The 18,309-nt window shown below is 30.7% G+C and overlaps 2 protein-coding genes across 5 annotated transcripts; one reads left to right on the forward strand and one right to left on the reverse strand.

The window, feature by feature from the left end:
* The first annotated feature begins 633 nt into the window (after window positions 1-633).
* Window positions 634-4,343, forward strand: LOC124533434 (probable cytosolic iron-sulfur protein assembly protein Ciao1). 2 transcript variants are annotated; one of them, XM_047108687.1, is made up of 6 exons: window positions 634-785; window positions 2,388-2,606; window positions 2,698-2,829; window positions 2,912-3,088; window positions 3,476-3,672; window positions 4,064-4,343. In XM_047108687.1, the coding sequence occupies exons 2-6, from the start codon at window positions 2,410-2,412 to the stop codon at window positions 4,246-4,248; spliced, it is 888 nt and encodes a 295-aa protein (XP_046964643.1). In that variant the 5' UTR covers window positions 634-785; window positions 2,388-2,409; the 3' UTR covers window positions 4,249-4,343. The 2 variants fall into 2 exon arrangements, with proteins under 2 accessions (XP_046964643.1, XP_046964642.1); XM_047108686.1 differs by lacking the exons at window positions 2,388-2,606; window positions 2,698-2,829; window positions 2,912-3,088; window positions 3,476-3,672; window positions 4,064-4,343 and adding exons at window positions 878-1,181; window positions 1,251-1,438; window positions 1,517-2,197.
* LOC124533433 lies at window positions 4,173-15,200 on the reverse strand. Of its 3 annotated transcripts, none has more exons than XM_047108685.1 (6): window positions 15,011-15,200; window positions 8,043-8,201; window positions 6,382-7,702; window positions 5,648-6,239; window positions 4,728-5,563; window positions 4,173-4,562 (listed from the first exon to the last, which is right to left on the reverse strand). In XM_047108685.1, the coding sequence occupies exons 1-6, from the start codon at window positions 15,062-15,064 to the stop codon at window positions 4,465-4,467; spliced, it is 3,060 nt and encodes a 1,019-aa protein (XP_046964641.1). In that variant the 5' UTR covers window positions 15,065-15,200; the 3' UTR covers window positions 4,173-4,464. The 3 variants fall into 3 exon arrangements, with proteins under 3 accessions (XP_046964641.1, XP_046964639.1, XP_046964640.1); XM_047108683.1 differs by having other exon boundaries at window positions 15,025-15,199; XM_047108684.1 differs by having other exon boundaries at window positions 4,173-5,563; window positions 15,025-15,199.
* Between the last annotated feature and the right edge of the window lie 3,109 nt (window positions 15,201-18,309).

An 18,309-nucleotide genomic window follows, 5' to 3' on the forward strand; every position in this document is an offset into this window, starting at 1 on the left:
TATATTACGATTATGCTGACCCCGAGTGTCTTCAATTTGACACCTTATGACATTGCCAAAATGACATTTTATTCATTTGACAGTTGTCACATCTTTCTCTTTTGAAGTTTTTGAATAGTTTTTTATCGTATTTCGTACATCTGCGTAAAATTAAAGTTAGAGATCACTCTTTGTGTGAATGTGGTCTAGACGAAGGTTCCTTATCCCATATATTGTTCTCCTGCCCCAATCTCATTCATCCTATATATGACGTTCTCCCTCCTAAAGTCCCTCGCCCTATTAACGTTGAATGTTTGTTAATGTTTGTGTTTAGTCCATTTTGTAAATTTCTATGTAAATATATTGAACGTAATAAGATTAAGTTGTAAATTATTTTGTGATTGTTGTTATGCATTTTAATAGTAGTTGCCTTATTTTATTTACTTTTTATGTAATTATTATTGTTGTGTTGTTTTAGGTTATGGGTCTCCAATTCGTCTAGTGCTATTATGCCTTCAAAATTAATTTGAGCATGTAATCTCGACCGAACCGATCAATCTCCATCGTGTCTTCTCCATCGCACGTGACATTGGCGAAATAATCTGTGCCTCTTTGGCACAAATAAAAGCCACAAAAAAAAAAAAAAAAAAAAAATATCGTATTTCGTGACTTCACTAATATTCAATTTTATAGGTTGTTAATTGTTATTTACGTTGATTTAATTACGTGCCTTGCATCGTGATTACCAAAATTTAATTTTAAGTTTCTTCATATATATAGGCTTGAAAAGTTTAATTAAATATAAGGTAAGTTTTCATAATATAGATTTTTACTTTTTTTATTCATGTAGAAAGAAAAAAAATATCTTAAATGTATGTGTTTAATTGTATATAAACAGAATTAATAAACAACGATAGTTTTCACATTAAAAATGGCCAAATTGGAAATGCTACAAACTTTGACTGGTCATAAAGGAATTGTTTGGAATGCTTCATGGCACCCTCATGGGAAAATGTTTGCATCATGCGGTGAAGATAAAATAATAAAGTTATGGAATAAAGAAGGAGAAAAATGGGTTATGAAAACTGTTCTAGTAGATGGGCATCAACGAACAATTAGAGAAGTAGCCTGGTCTCCTTGTGGAAATTTTTTGGCTTCTGCAAGTTTTGATGGAACAACAGCTATATGGGACAAAAAAAGTGGTGTGTATTAAATTTAATACTGCTATCTACATAAAAACAAACCTATCTATAAATTTCATATTTCATTAGGTCAATTTGAATGCAATGCTACCCTAGAAGGACATGAAAATGAAGTTAAGAGTGTAGCATGGTCCCCATCTGGTCAACTTCTAGCTACATGTGGCCGTGATAAATCAGTATGGGTTTGGGAAGTCGCTGGAGATGATGAATATGTCTGTGAAGCAGTTCTGAATGCCCACAATCAGGATGTCAAGAAAGTTTGTAAAATATTTAAATAAAGATGCAAATATATTACAGCAAAATGCAGAATAATTGTTACAAGTTTTTGTTTGTAGGTAGCATGGCATCCATCCTCAGACGTTTTGGCCTCTGCCTCATATGATAACACAGTTAAACTATACAAGGAAGACCAATTGGATAGTGACTGGGCCTGTATGGCCACCTTACATTCACATGAGTCGACAGTATGGGGTTTGGCATTTGATAAGACTGGTAAAAGATTAGCAACATGCAGTGATGACAAAACTGTCAAAATTTGGCAAGAATATAACGCTGATAATCAGGAGGGTGTTATTGTTGCTGATAGAGACTCAATATGGAAGTGTGTTTGCACCCTCTCTGGATATCACACCAGATGCATTTATGATATAGCTTGGTGTCACACATCTGGCCTGATTGCCACTGCTAGTGGTGATGATATTATAAGAGTATTCAAGGAAGCTGATAACTCAGATCCCAATGCACCACAATTTGACTTAATTTGTACCAAGCTTAATGCCCATTCACGAGATGTTAACTGTGTTAAATGGAACCCCTCTGGAAACCAGGAGTTAATATCTTGCAGTGATGATGGTGAAATCAAAATATGGAAATTGATTGAAGACTAAACAAATGGTGGAGTGATTAAACAAAATGATGAAAAATGTGTACAATGTTATTTCTTTAATAATGATATTTAGATATCATATTTTTTTTGTTAATATGTAAATAAAAATAATAAAAGCACAGTATCTTTATGATTTGTATTTCATTTATATTGTAAATGTTATGTAAGAGAAAATTTAATTTACATTTGGATGTGCAGTGTATGTGTATATTGTGAAAATCACTACTATTTCAAAAAATTTTCTTTTTATTTAAATTAGTAATAAACAATTTTAAAACCTTCAATTTTCCCCTGACTAAAAAAACTAACTTTTGTTTCAGTTATTACACAAGATCCTAACTGATGTTAAAACTTGTTAGAAATTTTGTAAAAAGTACTCATTTACAAAATTATTGTTCAACTCTCTCCAAAATGTCTAATGAAGAAAAAACTGGAGTTAAATTAAATGATGTAATATCTGTATTGGAAAAATTCGCTCCTAAACAACTTTCTGAGAGTTGGGATAATACAGGATTATTGGTTGAACCATATACACCAAGGTACAATGATGTTATTACAGTTGTAGAATTACTGATTATTTGCCTTTAATGTATATATTCAAGACTACATTGCTGTGGTATTTTCTTGCAGAAATATAAAGAAAATTTTACTAACTAATGATTTGACTGAAGATGTTGCTTTAGAAGCAGAAAAGAACAATTGTGAAATGGTAATTTCTTACCATCCTCCTATTTTTGCTCCTTTGAAGACTGTTATTCAAAGGTGAGTTATTAAAAAATAAATAGTTTTGATGGAGATTTGAGATACTAAATATAAAATATTTTAATTATTCTCTCTTTTGCAGCTCATGGAAGGAGCGGATTGTGTCATTATTACTTGAGAATCGCATTACATTGTATTCACCTCACACAAGTTGGGATTCCGTCAAAGGGGGTGTTAATGATTGGCTGGCATCTGCATTTCCCTTTGTTGAATCAGTTCCTATCATACCCGGCGTAGATCCTACAACAGGAGCTGGACGGTAAATATTCATTAGTATAATGCTAACTTTAAACCACCTTTAGCTAAATAGATCACAATCATTTAGTGAATTACGTACACTTAAAATTTAAATGAAGTCAACTCTGTTTAATGGATTAAAATTAAAACATACGTCCATTTGTAAAATGCTAAAGTTTTATTATAATTATAATATGAAATAAAAGGATGCTTAACTCTCTGCTCAATTGAGAGAGTCATCTAAAGTCACATAGTGATAGATGTTATTTTTCGATGAAATATATCGGCCCAAAAGAAGAATCATTAAAATTAAAACTCAAATCAAGTAAATTATTTTTTAACCCATATATTGTAAATGATACTTATTCTACGAAACTTTAAAATAATTGAATTCAATTTTGTATTTCAGGCTTCTGCATATTAATGAACACTTCGACTTATCTGAAGCTATTGAAAAAGTTAAAACTTTAACAGGCTTAAAACACGTGCGTTTGGCCATTGGCAAAGGGAGAGCCTTAACTGATCACGTAAAAACTGTAGCCCTGTGTGCTGGATCTGGAAGTTCTGTATTAAAAAAAGTCGCCGAAGCTGATTTATTTTTGACAGGTATTTTAAAATTTGTCAAATTCTTTACTGCTGATATTTATTTAAATTTATAATAGTTAGAAGTATTGCCTTATATGAAACTTGTACTTGTAAATTATGCAAAGTATTGTTTGGTTAAATTGACGACAGTTGAAAAAGTTTAAGCTATCGTAAATTATATAATAATTTAAACTTCATTCCATTTAAACTTATTTTAACAGTCTTGTTTAAGTTCACATGTTAGTATATTTGATTGTTAAGCCTTGCAATTGAATTTTAAACTAGTTACACCCAACCAATTTGAACAATATACATGTATACTTTTACATGTTATTTCAATCCAATTTAGTATTGTACTCGATTTGTGATTGTTTTTAAAAATGTTTTCTTAATCTAATTTAATTTTTTTAAGGTGAAATGCTTCATCATGATGTTCTCGATGCAACACAAAGAGGAATATCAGTAATTCTGACGAATCATTCTGATTCTGAGAGAGGGTTTTTAAGTGGATTTTCGTCTCACCTTCAAAACCAACTGGACAACAAAGTTCTAGTTTTAGTTAGCGAATATGATAGAGATCCCTTGACTACAGTGTAAGGAAGAATTGCAAAATAATAAAGAACTGTGATTTGTAATCATTTATTATTATGTTAAGTAATAGCAGTGTTAGGTTGATATTAAAATAATATTAAATACTAATTTGTGAGATCATTATTAATATTAAACAATACAAACTATCTTCATCCATGTATTTTCTTTCGTACAAGTATATTTAAAATATATCACCTTAATAAGCACATGAAAAACATTGAGCTATAGAAGTTGGCAAGATCGTATGTGCGTACTTGGTATCCGTTTTTTGTTTCTTAAATCCTCTTTGATTGTGTTCGACTGTCCATTGATGAGCTGGACTGAAATATGTATGTTGAGGTATGACTTATCTGCCATTCTTTTATTTTATTATTTATAGCATGCACAACTTTACTTTTTCAAAGCAATTTTGTTTATAATTTTATCATTATTACATTCTTGAGGGTTTTTATTTTCAACTGAAATCAATTTTCTTGTATACGTACCAGGCACCGATTTTATTTTGCAAATGGAAGAGACAGTTCCATTTTTATCGTCATAATTAATTACATATTTACTACGTTTTGATTTTGAGGACCGGTCGGGTTTTGTGTTAGAACTTGAGGTCTTTACTGTTTTATTGGTACTTAATTTCATAGCATATTGAAAACTTTGATTTTCTTCATTTGATTTTGTGGACGTTTTAATTTCTTTGGAAATATCTTTAGGTCGATCTACGGTCTTAGTTTTAGTAGCGTTTCGTATATTTGCTTCATGTTCCGCTGTAGCTTTACCAATATTAGCTACAACCATCTTTGAAATATCTTTATTCTCTTTTTTCTTTAGAGAGTTAGTATTAAATACTTCATATTTATTATTGCTCGTACTTGTGTTGATTTTATGTTTATCGTAAGAGCGCTGTCTGATAAATTTGTCTTGTAAGTGATCGGGAGTGGTTAATTTTTCAGTCCGTCTTGGATATTTTTTAGGTTGCTGACTGCTATCTTTCTTGATTTCATTTTTATTGTTTCTATTCACAACACTATGGTGTTCCTTAACTTTATCGGATACGTCGCCTTTATCAGCCGTCGCTATACTTCTTATTTTGTTAGTAGAAGATTTACTTGATTTGGAGTCATTTGCACTTATTAAAAGTCGCTGATCACTTAATCTTTGATTTTTGTCTTCAGAGATGGGAGTCTTCCGGTCTGGTTTTGTTTGTAGGTTAATATATACTGGTGATTCCGGTATGTTTCTATCTGGTTTTGTGTTTCGTAACGACTTAGAGCTCTCATTTTCTTTATTGTTTTTAACTCTTTTCAAAGATGTAGATTTGCTCCTTCTGAAAATAAATTATTCATATATAATAACTAAATTAGTTTTAAAGCAAAAATACATGAGTGATGTGTTGTAAAATAGTGCTTACCCTAGTGATGAATAATCATTTGTAAGATTGATTTTGATATCTTTTGGCCTTGGCATTTTTTCTTTCGTATATCTTGAAGGTACATTGTTATCAAAATGCGAAGATTTATATGTTTCTTTGCTTTTTTTGGAATTTCGATCTCCATCGGATTGAGGAAATTTTTCCAAATCTTGTTCAACAATTGGTTTTAAAATTCTTGGTTCTGCCCCTTTTCGTACTTGATCGCTGTAGATCGAACGCGGTTTAGGAGTTGGCGTAACGGTCAAATTATAGTTAGGTAAAATATTTTGATACTCTGGAGCTTCATCAGAATCGGCTTCGCTATTACAAACGCTACTAGATATTTGTTGAACTAATTTCACAGAATGAAATATCTCTTCTTGCATATTATCTTGACTGTGGATAACTTTAGATTTCTCACTGTCGTCGACTCCAAAATAGGCTAATTCGCTTCCACGCAGTTCTCTTATCTTAAGTTTATTTTGTGAACGAGACACCGCAGAATTTTTCACATCAGATGACCTATGTTTTAAAGGTTCTATAATTGCATTTTTCGTTTGTTTATAATTTGAGCTATCTCGCAGCTGTGGACCTGCAAATCGAACGTTTTTTTTATTGAACAAATGCGTAAGAAAGTAAAAATAAATATGAACATAATCAGAATAAATTAACATAAAAATTAGAATATATTAACATAAATGTAAAATCAACATAAAAAAAACTTGTCTATATACCTTTACTTCCTGTCCCAACGGTATTATTGAGAACAGTACTCAAATCACTTTCGCAGCTAGAATTAGTTTCATTACTGTGTCGTCTTTCTTGGAGTTGACGATTAATTAAAGAAACGGCACTCATAGTTGCCAAATGTTTCTTTGTGTCAAGATCATTTATACTATCATTAAAATTCCCAAATGCCATGTTCTCTCCTAGAAGATATGGTTTGGGTTTCGGGATTTTATTCTTGAGAATACTTTTAGTAGCTGCTGTATTCTCATCCGTTTCGCTTGTCTCGGTGTTTGAGATAACACTTTCATGAATATGATTATCCGTTAATTTGCTTTGTTCTCCAAAAAGTGTAATCGATTTATCAATTTTCTCATTCAAAGGAACGAAAGCACTTCTTCTTCTTCTAAAATCGTTAGAAGGTGGTGGTTTTTCATCGGTAGCAATAATATTAACTGTTCCAGTATCTACTGCAAAATGCAACTCAGTTTTACAAAATTCAACTTTTTTGGTCCTTCGGTCACTGTCGTCATACTTGGATGTTTCAGTTCGCTTTTCTTTAAAACTTTCTGTAGGTAATGTTATAGTTACTTTTCCAGTTGATTTTACTGTTATTTTATCTTCATTTTTTTGAAGTTCTGGAACATGAATAGGTTTGGGTGGGCTCATGTCCTTATATGAAGTTGACCTATTTCTTGAAAGCCATTCAGTGAAGGTCTCTTCTTGATTGGATCCCATTTTTTCAAAAATATTATGGTGTTTCTTACTGTTTAGTTGATCATTAACAATTTCTGAGGATTTACATATTCCACTATCAGTAGATGAGTCTATGGTGAAAGAATTGTTTTCAGATGATATACTTTTGTCGATAGGAGATGTACCCTCAAAGCTATAACTTTTCCTTCTATTATTCCAGTCATCACTGCCGTTTAACAGAGAAGTATACTTTAGAGTACTTAGAGCAACCGGTGCATCCAACAGAGGAGAAACTCTTGTGTTGATATTATGAATTTTATTTATATCCTCATTATGTTTACTTTGAAAACTCCTTCTTAATGTGCTTCTGCTACTAGTTCTAGAATCAAGATCAATTATACTTGCATTATCTGCTGAAGATGATTCCTCGCTAGGCATTCGAATAGAATTTTTTCTTGTCGAACCTCTCCATTTAGACGGTTCAGATATATCATAGTCGTCTGGTTCGGTAACTTTGTAATTTTCATTGTCTACTTCACTGTCTGGTAATAATTCTAAAGGCGTTGAAGATATTTCTAATGGTTTCGACGGTAAAGATGAAGGTTCTAAAAAATTATACCCCGATGATATGACCTGTAAATTAACGTAATTAGACGTTACTATTGTTTTAAATTAAAGAACCAATTTGATATTTAACATTTTATGGATTGAGACATATTTAAATAGCGATACATAAAATAATAAAATTGATGCAGATATTTATACGTCATGTTTACTAGTTTACCTTCTATAATTAAATCGAGGAGACATAATTTCTTACTAAAGTAACAAAGATTCAAAAAATATCTCAACACAAGTACTTAGTACGTGATTTTGATAATTATTAATTCACAAATCAGTGTATCATGTGTAACGTCAGCTAAGTTTTGACTGTCAACTGTTTTTTTTTTTCAATCAAAGAATTAGTACATACTTGTCTGGAGGAGTGCATCATGTAGGAAGAGGCCGGTGCTCCCGGACCCGCCGAGGAGTGGTAGGCGGCGCGCATTACGCGCACCTTCGCGCCCGGAGCACTCGCATGCAGAACTTCCATAGCGCGAGCGACTTGTCGTGTAACACCGCCTTCTATCACCTGGAATTATAAAATATTTTATTAGTATCTATTACGAAACCTCAGATTAACAAATGTTTAAGTTTTATTAAAATTTCCAACGAATTAAAGTATTTTCAATAAATCGTTTTTTTAACGGATTTCGTTAAAACATATTTTAAATAATCAAACCATACATAATTTAATCCTTTAAATCTATACACATACTCAGCAATGTCTACTTTAATATATTACTTACATTATTTCGCTCGATTCAGATGCAATATAATGAATATAATTACCAAAGAGAGATTAAATGACTGGTAACTGAATATCTAATATCTCGTAAATTAGATCAAGTTTGCGCAACTTGCAACGTGAACTTGCAAATGATATAAAATGATTACTAACCGACACCAGAATTTCCTTAAAATAATAGATCGTATTAATAAATGTAATACAAAAATTTTGTTAAACCAATGAGTAGAGTTTATACGATGTATTACGTACCTACATTTTGGCAGTATTTAATTAGACGATAAATAAAAATACAATAAATTGAATGAATTAATAATTTAATTTTACTTTTGGGCTGAATGATGACATTTTGCATCTTCCTTCTCACAGATCATTTGCTTATAAATTTCCTAATGGCCAATAGGCGCTAAATCTCATTAAGATGTAATGGCAAACTATAAATCGTAACCTGGTGATGTGTAAATCAAATTACTCTCAATGTACCAACAACATCGATGAAAATTACGTTTAAAAACGTCTTCAGTCTGCATTATGTCTAGTTGTAGGTTTTGATGTGAATTTAATAAGCACATTCTCATTTTGACCTTCATTCAAAACAGGTAAGTACATATTTATTGTTGTGAATGACGTGAACGTTGAGTGTGGGGGCGAAATGAAATGGTGACTGTGATTGCGATATTTAAAATAAGCGACGCTGTAAAGACGCTCTATTCGATATTATTAATACCACGTTATGTTATTATTACAGAGCCATTTTTTTTAATTAAATCGTTAGGTTACATAACAATGCAAGTATCCTTCCTGATTTAGTAATATTTCTTCAATTATGCCTTAAATGAATACTAATCATGATAAATTTCATAAAATAACAACAAAAACCTATAATTGTTAACAGTAAAGTCGTTTTATTTTACTTACGTTAAAAGTAAACTTATTCTAATTAGGATTGTGTTAGTCGGAAATACGGCTGTCTGTTACCTACTGGTTATAATAATGGATCAAGGTGACGTAGCTATCGGGTGACGTCATTATTATGCCAAATAAAACCAAAACTAAGGTCGTAATCACGATTTTCAAGTAAGTAAATAATATCTAGTATACATTTTAGTTTAAATAGGTACGTAACGGTTACATACATAAGTAGGTATATACTCCGTATTCATTGAACTGCGTCGGGATATTAAAAAAATATACTTGGCAACTTTTGTTCGGTCAACTCGCGTTATTGACAAAAGTTTCCTTAAATTAAATTAATAAAGTTGTCAATAAAAACCATAACGTTGTGTATTTGTTGGTGACTTTGTGCATAATTGCAATTTGTTAAAGGTAAATCACCATCAGAATTGTGCGAATTTTAGAAATGACTATGCGATGACCGGATGTCAGCCGCGAGGGACGCGGTAATCGGTCGATACTTGGTCATTGACATCAATCTGCATAAAAGAGAAATGTATTAAGCGCTCCCAAACACTAATGGTGACATCTTCTAATTCACTACCTTTTTCGTTTTTGTTCAATTGACTATAAATAATTAATCTCGATGATGAGACTTGCTAACTGTGCAGTATTAAAATAATTTAATACACAGGTGTACATATGTGTAAGTGCAATTGCAGGGTTCAGTTTGCTTTTACTTTCATTATCTGATAGGATAGCAAATCTAAAAAGACCTAAAGGTCAAAAGCCTTGAATCTGGAACGAAAAAGAGTGGACCCGAGGTTAACCCTAGGACCTCGAAATGAGCTTATAAGCCCTTAGACCATGATGATTGACAAAAATTGGTTTAAAAAAACCTACCTACCAAGTTCTACGATTACAAAATTTTGACATAATATAAAAATGTTCTGCATGAGTGAGATAAGATATCCCATTGGAAAAATGTAACGTAGATCTAAGTTATAAACAGAAGCCTAAATATCGATTTTCATATCTCTGTCTAATAAAAAAATTTTACACATTTTTCCCCTATTAGGACATGATTTGTTTTTAAAATAATTAGGTACATAGGTACTATAAAACAAAGTCTCTTCCCGTTGTGTATCTGTCCCTATGTATGTCTAGATCTCTAAAACAACGGAATGGATATTGAAGCGTTTTTTTTAATAGATAAAATGATTCAGAGCGAAGGTTTATTTGTAAAATATATGCATAATATAGTAGAGTAACACTGATGAGTATTATACACCTTAAAAGATCTATAAAAAGGTCGTGATGGTTTACGTATTGCATATGCGTTGTGTATTGGTGATGTTTACTTTCTACGAGAAATAATTCCTTAATTCTGAGGTGATTTTAAGCAATACATCATTAATCCTTATCCAATTAAGAACCTTAAATGCATTATGTAATTTTTAAAAATCAGTATAAACTGATTTAAAAGCTGTAAAAGTTGTATATACAGACATTCTGCGATATCGGGTCGTGTCACTATTACATTAATACTCTTAGTTCTCATCTTTATTTCAAAGAATAATGTTATAAGTTAAAATGTTAATGTTAATAAGGTAAAATGTTAACCTATGCGATTCAGCAGTTAGAGCATTGTATCGTATATGCGAGCATTAATCATTTTAAAATTTTCTTCAGTAATTTGTAGGCTAGGTAAGCATGTGGTATTAACCCCATTGAAAACAATTAGGTATAATACTTATCCATATATAAGATTTTAAATTAACATGGTTATTCTTATTACTAAAGTTATTAATTTCAGGATGTTTACCATGTTTCCGTAATGTCGAAATATCGAGCTCCACCGAATAAAAATAAAAAACATGGTAAATATCCCGAAATTAATAACATATCCATATATTTCATTTGCTAGGTACTTTGCATCTGTAGTTGCAGTAACATACTCGTGTTTAGACCGTTTGTCGGTAGAATATATGACGTACAAAATATGCACCTTAAAAATTTATATATTTACAATAATAAATTAAAACCTTAAAAATTGTAATTTTTAAGGTTTTGCTCTATACTTTTGGAAGTTAACCCAAAGTATCTACGCTTTCCGCTTTATTTAAGTGAACTTACCTACCATAGGTTGTGACTTAGACAATACAAAAATTAATGCAGATAATTCCATATATTTGTGACGCACTATATTGGATTTGAATGACGAAAATTTCTCGGAGTCTCCGGTTTTTCCGTTGTGTTTAAAATTAGAGTAATACAGATCGTTCTTAAAAGTTTTACGAAACCTACGATAAATATGATGAAATGGTAATCCTCAGCTTACGATTTTCAATTCGTATTATATCTAATATTATAATTGTGAAAAAAATTAACGTATAAAATTATATTTTAATTTATTATGTACGTATCAATGATGTTGTAGTAAACAGATATGTTATTAACGCGCAACAAGTGAAGACTAGAAAACGTCCAAATTGGGACGTTTGCCTTTAGTCGTTTTACGTAGTAATACGTTATAATACATCATAATTACGTAGTAATACGTTCTGCGTAATTAAAACATTTAGGTATCCCTTTTACTTATTGTTTTTATCAAGCTATCCTTTTTACTTTTAAAGACATGTAAAAATAAGCTAAAATAAACGGTCCCCGGCGCGGCACACTTTTTCTGTTGTTTAGTATGGATATAACATATCTGTTTATTAGAATATCATTGGTATGTATAGTATGTGTAAACGTATCAAACTGATTATCAACATGAAGAAAGAGGAGTCTCTTGTAAAAGTTCACCAAGTACCTACTAGTTACTACAAGTAATATGAGTTATAGATGATAAAAAGGCCTGGAGTTAATACCTGTTGACTTCCAAGTAGGATGTATTAATTTAAATAATTGTATTTAACTAACACGACTTTGTATTTTTTAAATGTTAAAAAAGAGTAACTACTGAGATTCTTCCCGGTTCTTCTCGGTAGAATCTACTTTCCGAACCGGTGGTAGCTTCACTTAATTATAAAATGACGATTCAAAAATGCTTGTAAAAGCCTACTTCAATAAAGTTTATTTTGATTTAATTTGATTTGGATAGACCAATATAATTATGTAGTTACCAGTTGCTATGGCCATATTTTGTCTTGTCATAAGACACGCGACTATGATACTAAAGATGTAAATAAATTAAATGTTAAAATAGAAATTGTATAATTTCATTGAACCTTAAGTGTTCTTAAATGTTCTTTACAAGTGTTATAAAAATATAATTCCAAAAAAATGTACAGCCCAGAAATATACTATAATTTATAAAACACAGTTACAGCTTAATGTACATTGTATATCGGCAGGAAAAAGAACACAAACGAATACAAAAATAATATTCGGTAGGCGCAACCTCACAGTATGGCCTTTGCGCAGGATGGATTTCCGGCATATTACACACTCTTCATGAATCGTGCTCAGAGATGGCCAAAACAAAGCGCAGCCAAAGCAGTTACATATGATTACTGGTATATTATTATGTTATTGTTTTGTTTAAGTACTAATTGCACTATACGCTAATTATTATGAGTCCTGCAGCGTAGACACCCTAGTTATACAAATTATACTCGACCAAACCGTAGACTATAAATTTTAGATATAGATAATTTTCTTATTTTTTTACTTATTGATTTATGTTCTTACAATTTGAGGTATAATTAGGATCAAGCGTATTTTCTTATAGTTATACATAATTTAATCGTTTTTTCTTTGCTGGGACACAACGTGTCGCGTGCTTAAATCACTTTCACTTTGTAAATGCCAAAGTGTGCAAACACATTTCTCCAACAAGTAGAAATTAGATATTTTTGAAAACCATCTCAATTACTTTTATTTGAAATTTAAATATACAACACGAGAAATAAGTAGTCATGAGTTATTTTTTCCCATGATTTGTGATTCCAATATATTAAAGGATATTTTATAATGTATCCAAGATGGGTGGTCGAATGCCAAATACTAATTTAATCAAAATTTCTATATTCAAAAGTCAAAGAGTAAAAGACATCAACGCGTTTGTCGCGTTAATATTAATATAATTTAAACAACAAAATAATTAACATGTTATTTATGTGTATTGATATTTCTAGCATTTCTGATGGTACTTAATTAAAGCTGTACGGTTATTTGAGATAATTTGTAGGTAATATTAAATTTTCTAAATGGCTATAGCATATTAGAAAATAAAATAAAAAATCATCATATATAGTAAACAAATGTTTGTAGGAAGTAAATTTTCCATGAGTTAAAGTTTTCTAATAGTTAGAAAATAACGTACAGCAAGAAACCTGGTAGTTTCCTCTAGTTGACGCTTTCTACATTGATAATGACGAGTGCTTCCCGCTTAATTGAATATGTTAGCGCCTTTTGTGTTCACTGTGTTAATGTTTACTTACACATAAGGCTCGCAACAAGTACCATCTAATTCATATTATATGATTTAGTGTTAAGGAAGACAATATTGTAGTAACTGTCGTAACTTTATGTAGAAGCAGACTTAGATATCAAATAAAAAAAATAAAAGATACCATAATTACTGTAACACAATAAAATAATACTATCAATAATCTGTACCAGTGCGTACAGTTACTTTTAAATAGACAAATAGGTACTTATTCTTATACATATATACCTATACTTACTTACCTATAAATAATCTATATATCCTATCTAGCCATCTACGTGACTTGTGTACGAAAATTCAACCAGACAATGTATGTTATATAAAAATAAAATTGAATTAAATGCAATTTGTTGGAAGTACAAAGTTAGTAACAACACAAGTATTCGTACGATTTTTTTTATATTTGATAAATGGCTCCAAAGTTTTTGCAATGTATTGTAAAACCTTTTGAAGTATAAACTTTTTATTTTTATTTTGTACGTAAATAAAGTGATAGTAAGAAGCAAGAATGTCAAATTAAGTGATTCGTATAAATAGGTACCTTCCTCATGCATACAACATATACATAATAAATATACAAAGTGTAAACAAAGACACACAAAATATAATTTTAACTGTGACTTTTAAAACAAATACTAGATAAAACTTTCAACTCATCAACTTCCTTATTTTCGATGCATTGTGTTGTTTAACCAGGTACAATTATTGATTTATATATTCCCCGAAAATAAAGAAACAAACTAAACTGGTCCAGTCTAGATACATTAAACGAATTGCTGTTGACCTTTATATCATCAGTATGAATGATTCATTTTCGCCTATCAAGCTATACCACTTGCCCGGGCGGTCGAGTCACGTTGAGTTTTTACACCATATTTGGAAATGACAAGTTTACGCTTTTGGCAATGACCGCTTGTAAACTTAAATGCCATAATCGTTGTTAAAAGAACTAAAGATATCTAGTACAAAAACATATCCAAATTGTATTGCCTATCCGGACAATTTGTTTAAATGACGAAAAAACGGAAACTAAACTATTACTTAAACAATGTGCTCTATTTCAAAAGGTTTCTAAATCATTATTTTCAGGACACTGTAAGCTTACTCCCACAATCAATGGAGGACATAACTTAATTCAAGGGTAACTCATATTTTGATTAATTCGAGATTGTTAAATTATATACATTTTGCAATAACACTTTACTGTTATTCTATTAATTTGAATAAGCATGTAACTTCGCACGTTTCCCATGGTACCTTCCCGTATTCGGCGGTTCCAGCCCACTCCCGGCGCCATTGACCCGCCACTTCCATGCCTGAGTCGTTGTGTTCGTTTTTCGATCGCTGCAGCTACACTCGCGAGAGATCAGATGAATCGCACTTTTACAACGCGACCACGTTCGCTCTTTGCGCTAGCGCGAAGCCTACTGTCAGCTAAAACTACAACTCATACCACGCAAAACTTACCTCACAAACTTTAATAAGTTTTATTTCTTCTCTTCGCAAAATCACTGTAGGCACGAATTCGATGTCAACGCCCACTATACATTTTAGCTACTACCCAGACTCAGGTCATTTCCTACGCATTTTCATTGTTGCAACAAGCCACATGGTATGCAATTCAAGTAAATTTTAGTTTGCATTATACTGAACGTCTTTTTACACTTTTCAATAGTGTTTTTTTTTGTTTTCTATTACGTAGTTATAAAATATAATAATTACTTAAGAAGTTTTTTCTATAAATTTGTACAGCACAAGGTATTAGGGCGATGACCTCTAAATTATAATCATCTTGCCACGCTTGTCCAGCTATTACTTATGTGTGTAAAGTTGATTAATTATTTTTAAAAACAAACAAGACGAGAGGCGACTTTCGGATGAAATTATTCACTTAATGATTTAAGTATAAGTGATGACGTAAGGATGGTGTAATTTAGAGTCGCTGCTATATTTGCTGCTTTTGTTTAAGAATAGTAAACATAATGAGGAATAAATGATCATTTAGCAATGTCCATAACAAATTTCTGATTGTTATGTTGCAATTACACTACACATATAATAATTTAAATAAAATATTTGCATGTTTGCCAATATACATTTAATAAAACATAACACTTATATTTTAATGAAGTGTGTTTGTGAACAGTTCACATACGGAATAAGCGAAACTCAATAATATACATTTTTAATTTTCTTTGTATTGACGCCAATGATATTCTAATAAACAGATATGTTATATCCATACTAAACAACAGAAAAAAGTGTGCCGGGAACCGTTTATTTTAGTTTATTTTTATATTTCGTTAAAAGATAGCTTGATAAAAACAATAAGTAAAAGGGATAACTAGGTGTTTTAATTACGCAAAACGTATTACTACGTAATTATGATGTATTATAACGTAATACTACGTAAAACAACTAAAGGCAAACATCCCAATTAGGACGTTTTCTAGTCTTCACTTTTTACGCGTTAATAACATATCTGTTTACTACAACATCATTGATTGACGCAATTTTGTTTCAATGATTTAAAAAAAAACCAAGATTATACAGAATTAGCATGTAAAAAATATTCCCCAATGTGTTGCTTATTTATTTAAATGGAATTAGTTACTTTTTATTTCAAAAATAAATACACTATTATTTAAACAATTATAAATATAATAATTTCAAAAAAGAATACAATATTATTTAAACGGCTCAAATCCATTAATTGAAATTTCAGTTTATTTCCAGGCAATAATTTAAAATAATAAAAATCTTTTTACTATATAATATAAAGTTGTTGAACAAACATGAGGTACATATTAAAAAAATCCATGATTTGTGTATATTAGACCTAAAAAATAAATAAAGATAAATGGTACTGTATCAAGAGCTATGGGCGTCCAACCTAAGATGGTTTATATAGAAATCTAAAATATAACTATTTGACTTTTTCAATTGGTGGATCTGGACCATAACATCATTCCTATCTTTATTTCTAGTATTATTTATTCTGCAGAATAATGCTATGAGAACATTTTCATATTGGTTGGTAAGACAAAAATTATAAAAAAGCTTTTGTTCACAACTGAAATTTCTACTTAGGCCATCTTTAAAAAATCTATAAAATAGCTGCTGGCCATTACTGCACATATTTTCAATTTCTGACCATTCTTCCTCATTTAATCCAAATAAGAGTCCAATCATTTTTCCTTTAACCACACATGTTACTTGCCTTGGTCCATCAGAAACTTTTAAGATAGCTGTCGATGAAACTAAGTTAGGCTTATATCGATTTATTTTTACTGATTCTAAAAAATAATCTGTCAAAACACCCCAACCCTTTGAATTTAATTTCATATGAAAGCATTCAGTCAATTTCACGGGGGTTACATTATCTACGAAGTCCTTAAATTGTTTTTCTACAGTAGATGCTTTCATAACCTTTAAGTCTTCTAAATTGATTTATAGCTTTGTTGAATATACTTTTTATGAATAAAGATTTGTTAAATCATATGTATACTGTAGTTTAAACTATTAAGCCTTGGATAAAGAATATTTCATTTTTTCGGGATTCGTTAGTTTTTATTTAAACTAATTGTTTTTATTGAAGTCTTCTCACTTCTCTAGATCTCAGATAAGGATAAGTAAATAGGAATTAAGTACTAGGTACAACTATAATATGTATGAATCGTTTTTATATTGTATTATCATACCTCTTATGTCAGAACAAGACAACAAGTAGTAAGTACCACAGACTACATAGTAGATGCATGTCATAATTGTGTTATAATATACTATTAAACTGTGTTATATGAATAGCAATAATGTTACACCTTTGTGATGAATAGTAATATTAATCTCAAATATTGAAAAAAAAAAAACTTTTTTTCATTATATATATTAAAGAAGGGATATTTTTGTACCAAACTAAAACTACAAAACAAAAATATTTAAAAATCTATGGTGTTATGTACCGTTCGTTCAAATTTTAATAAGAATATAAAAAGAATAAAGGAATTATCTATATGTATAATATACACATTCTCATGGTCTAAAGATCCGGAACATTTGGAGATTTCTAAAATACCATTTTGATTAGTTGTACCTACAACAAAATACAAAACAACCATTAAATAAAAACAAATAACATGTATTTTAAATAAAATCAAATTTCCACAATATGAACATGTTCCATTTTCTAAATACCGAATTTATAGTCATAAAATGATGTATTTTATGTGTGAGCTTGTGTAGTGAAGGTAATTAAAATTTGATATTCGGCTCAGTTATTGGTATAGTACCAATGATATTTTAATAAACTACTTTACTAGAACATCATTGTATAGTACCATATGGAGAATTTAGAATCTACCAATAGTCCAAGACTTTTAGATATCCGCTCTGCATAAAATCCTTCTACGTGATTTTTCGATCGGATTATGTCGGAGGGTGCCCCCCAAGTATAAAACCGAGTTTCTGTCGCCCGAAACCGCGATCGTTAGCCGCCATCTTGGATAAAGTTTTTTTGCATATATCTCGGAAACGGTGAGTTTT

The sequence above is a fragment of the Vanessa cardui genome, chromosome 11 (assembly GCF_905220365.1).
Source record: "Vanessa cardui chromosome 11, ilVanCard2.1, whole genome shotgun sequence".
Classification (NCBI taxonomy): domain Eukaryota; kingdom Metazoa; phylum Arthropoda; class Insecta; order Lepidoptera; family Nymphalidae; genus Vanessa; species Vanessa cardui.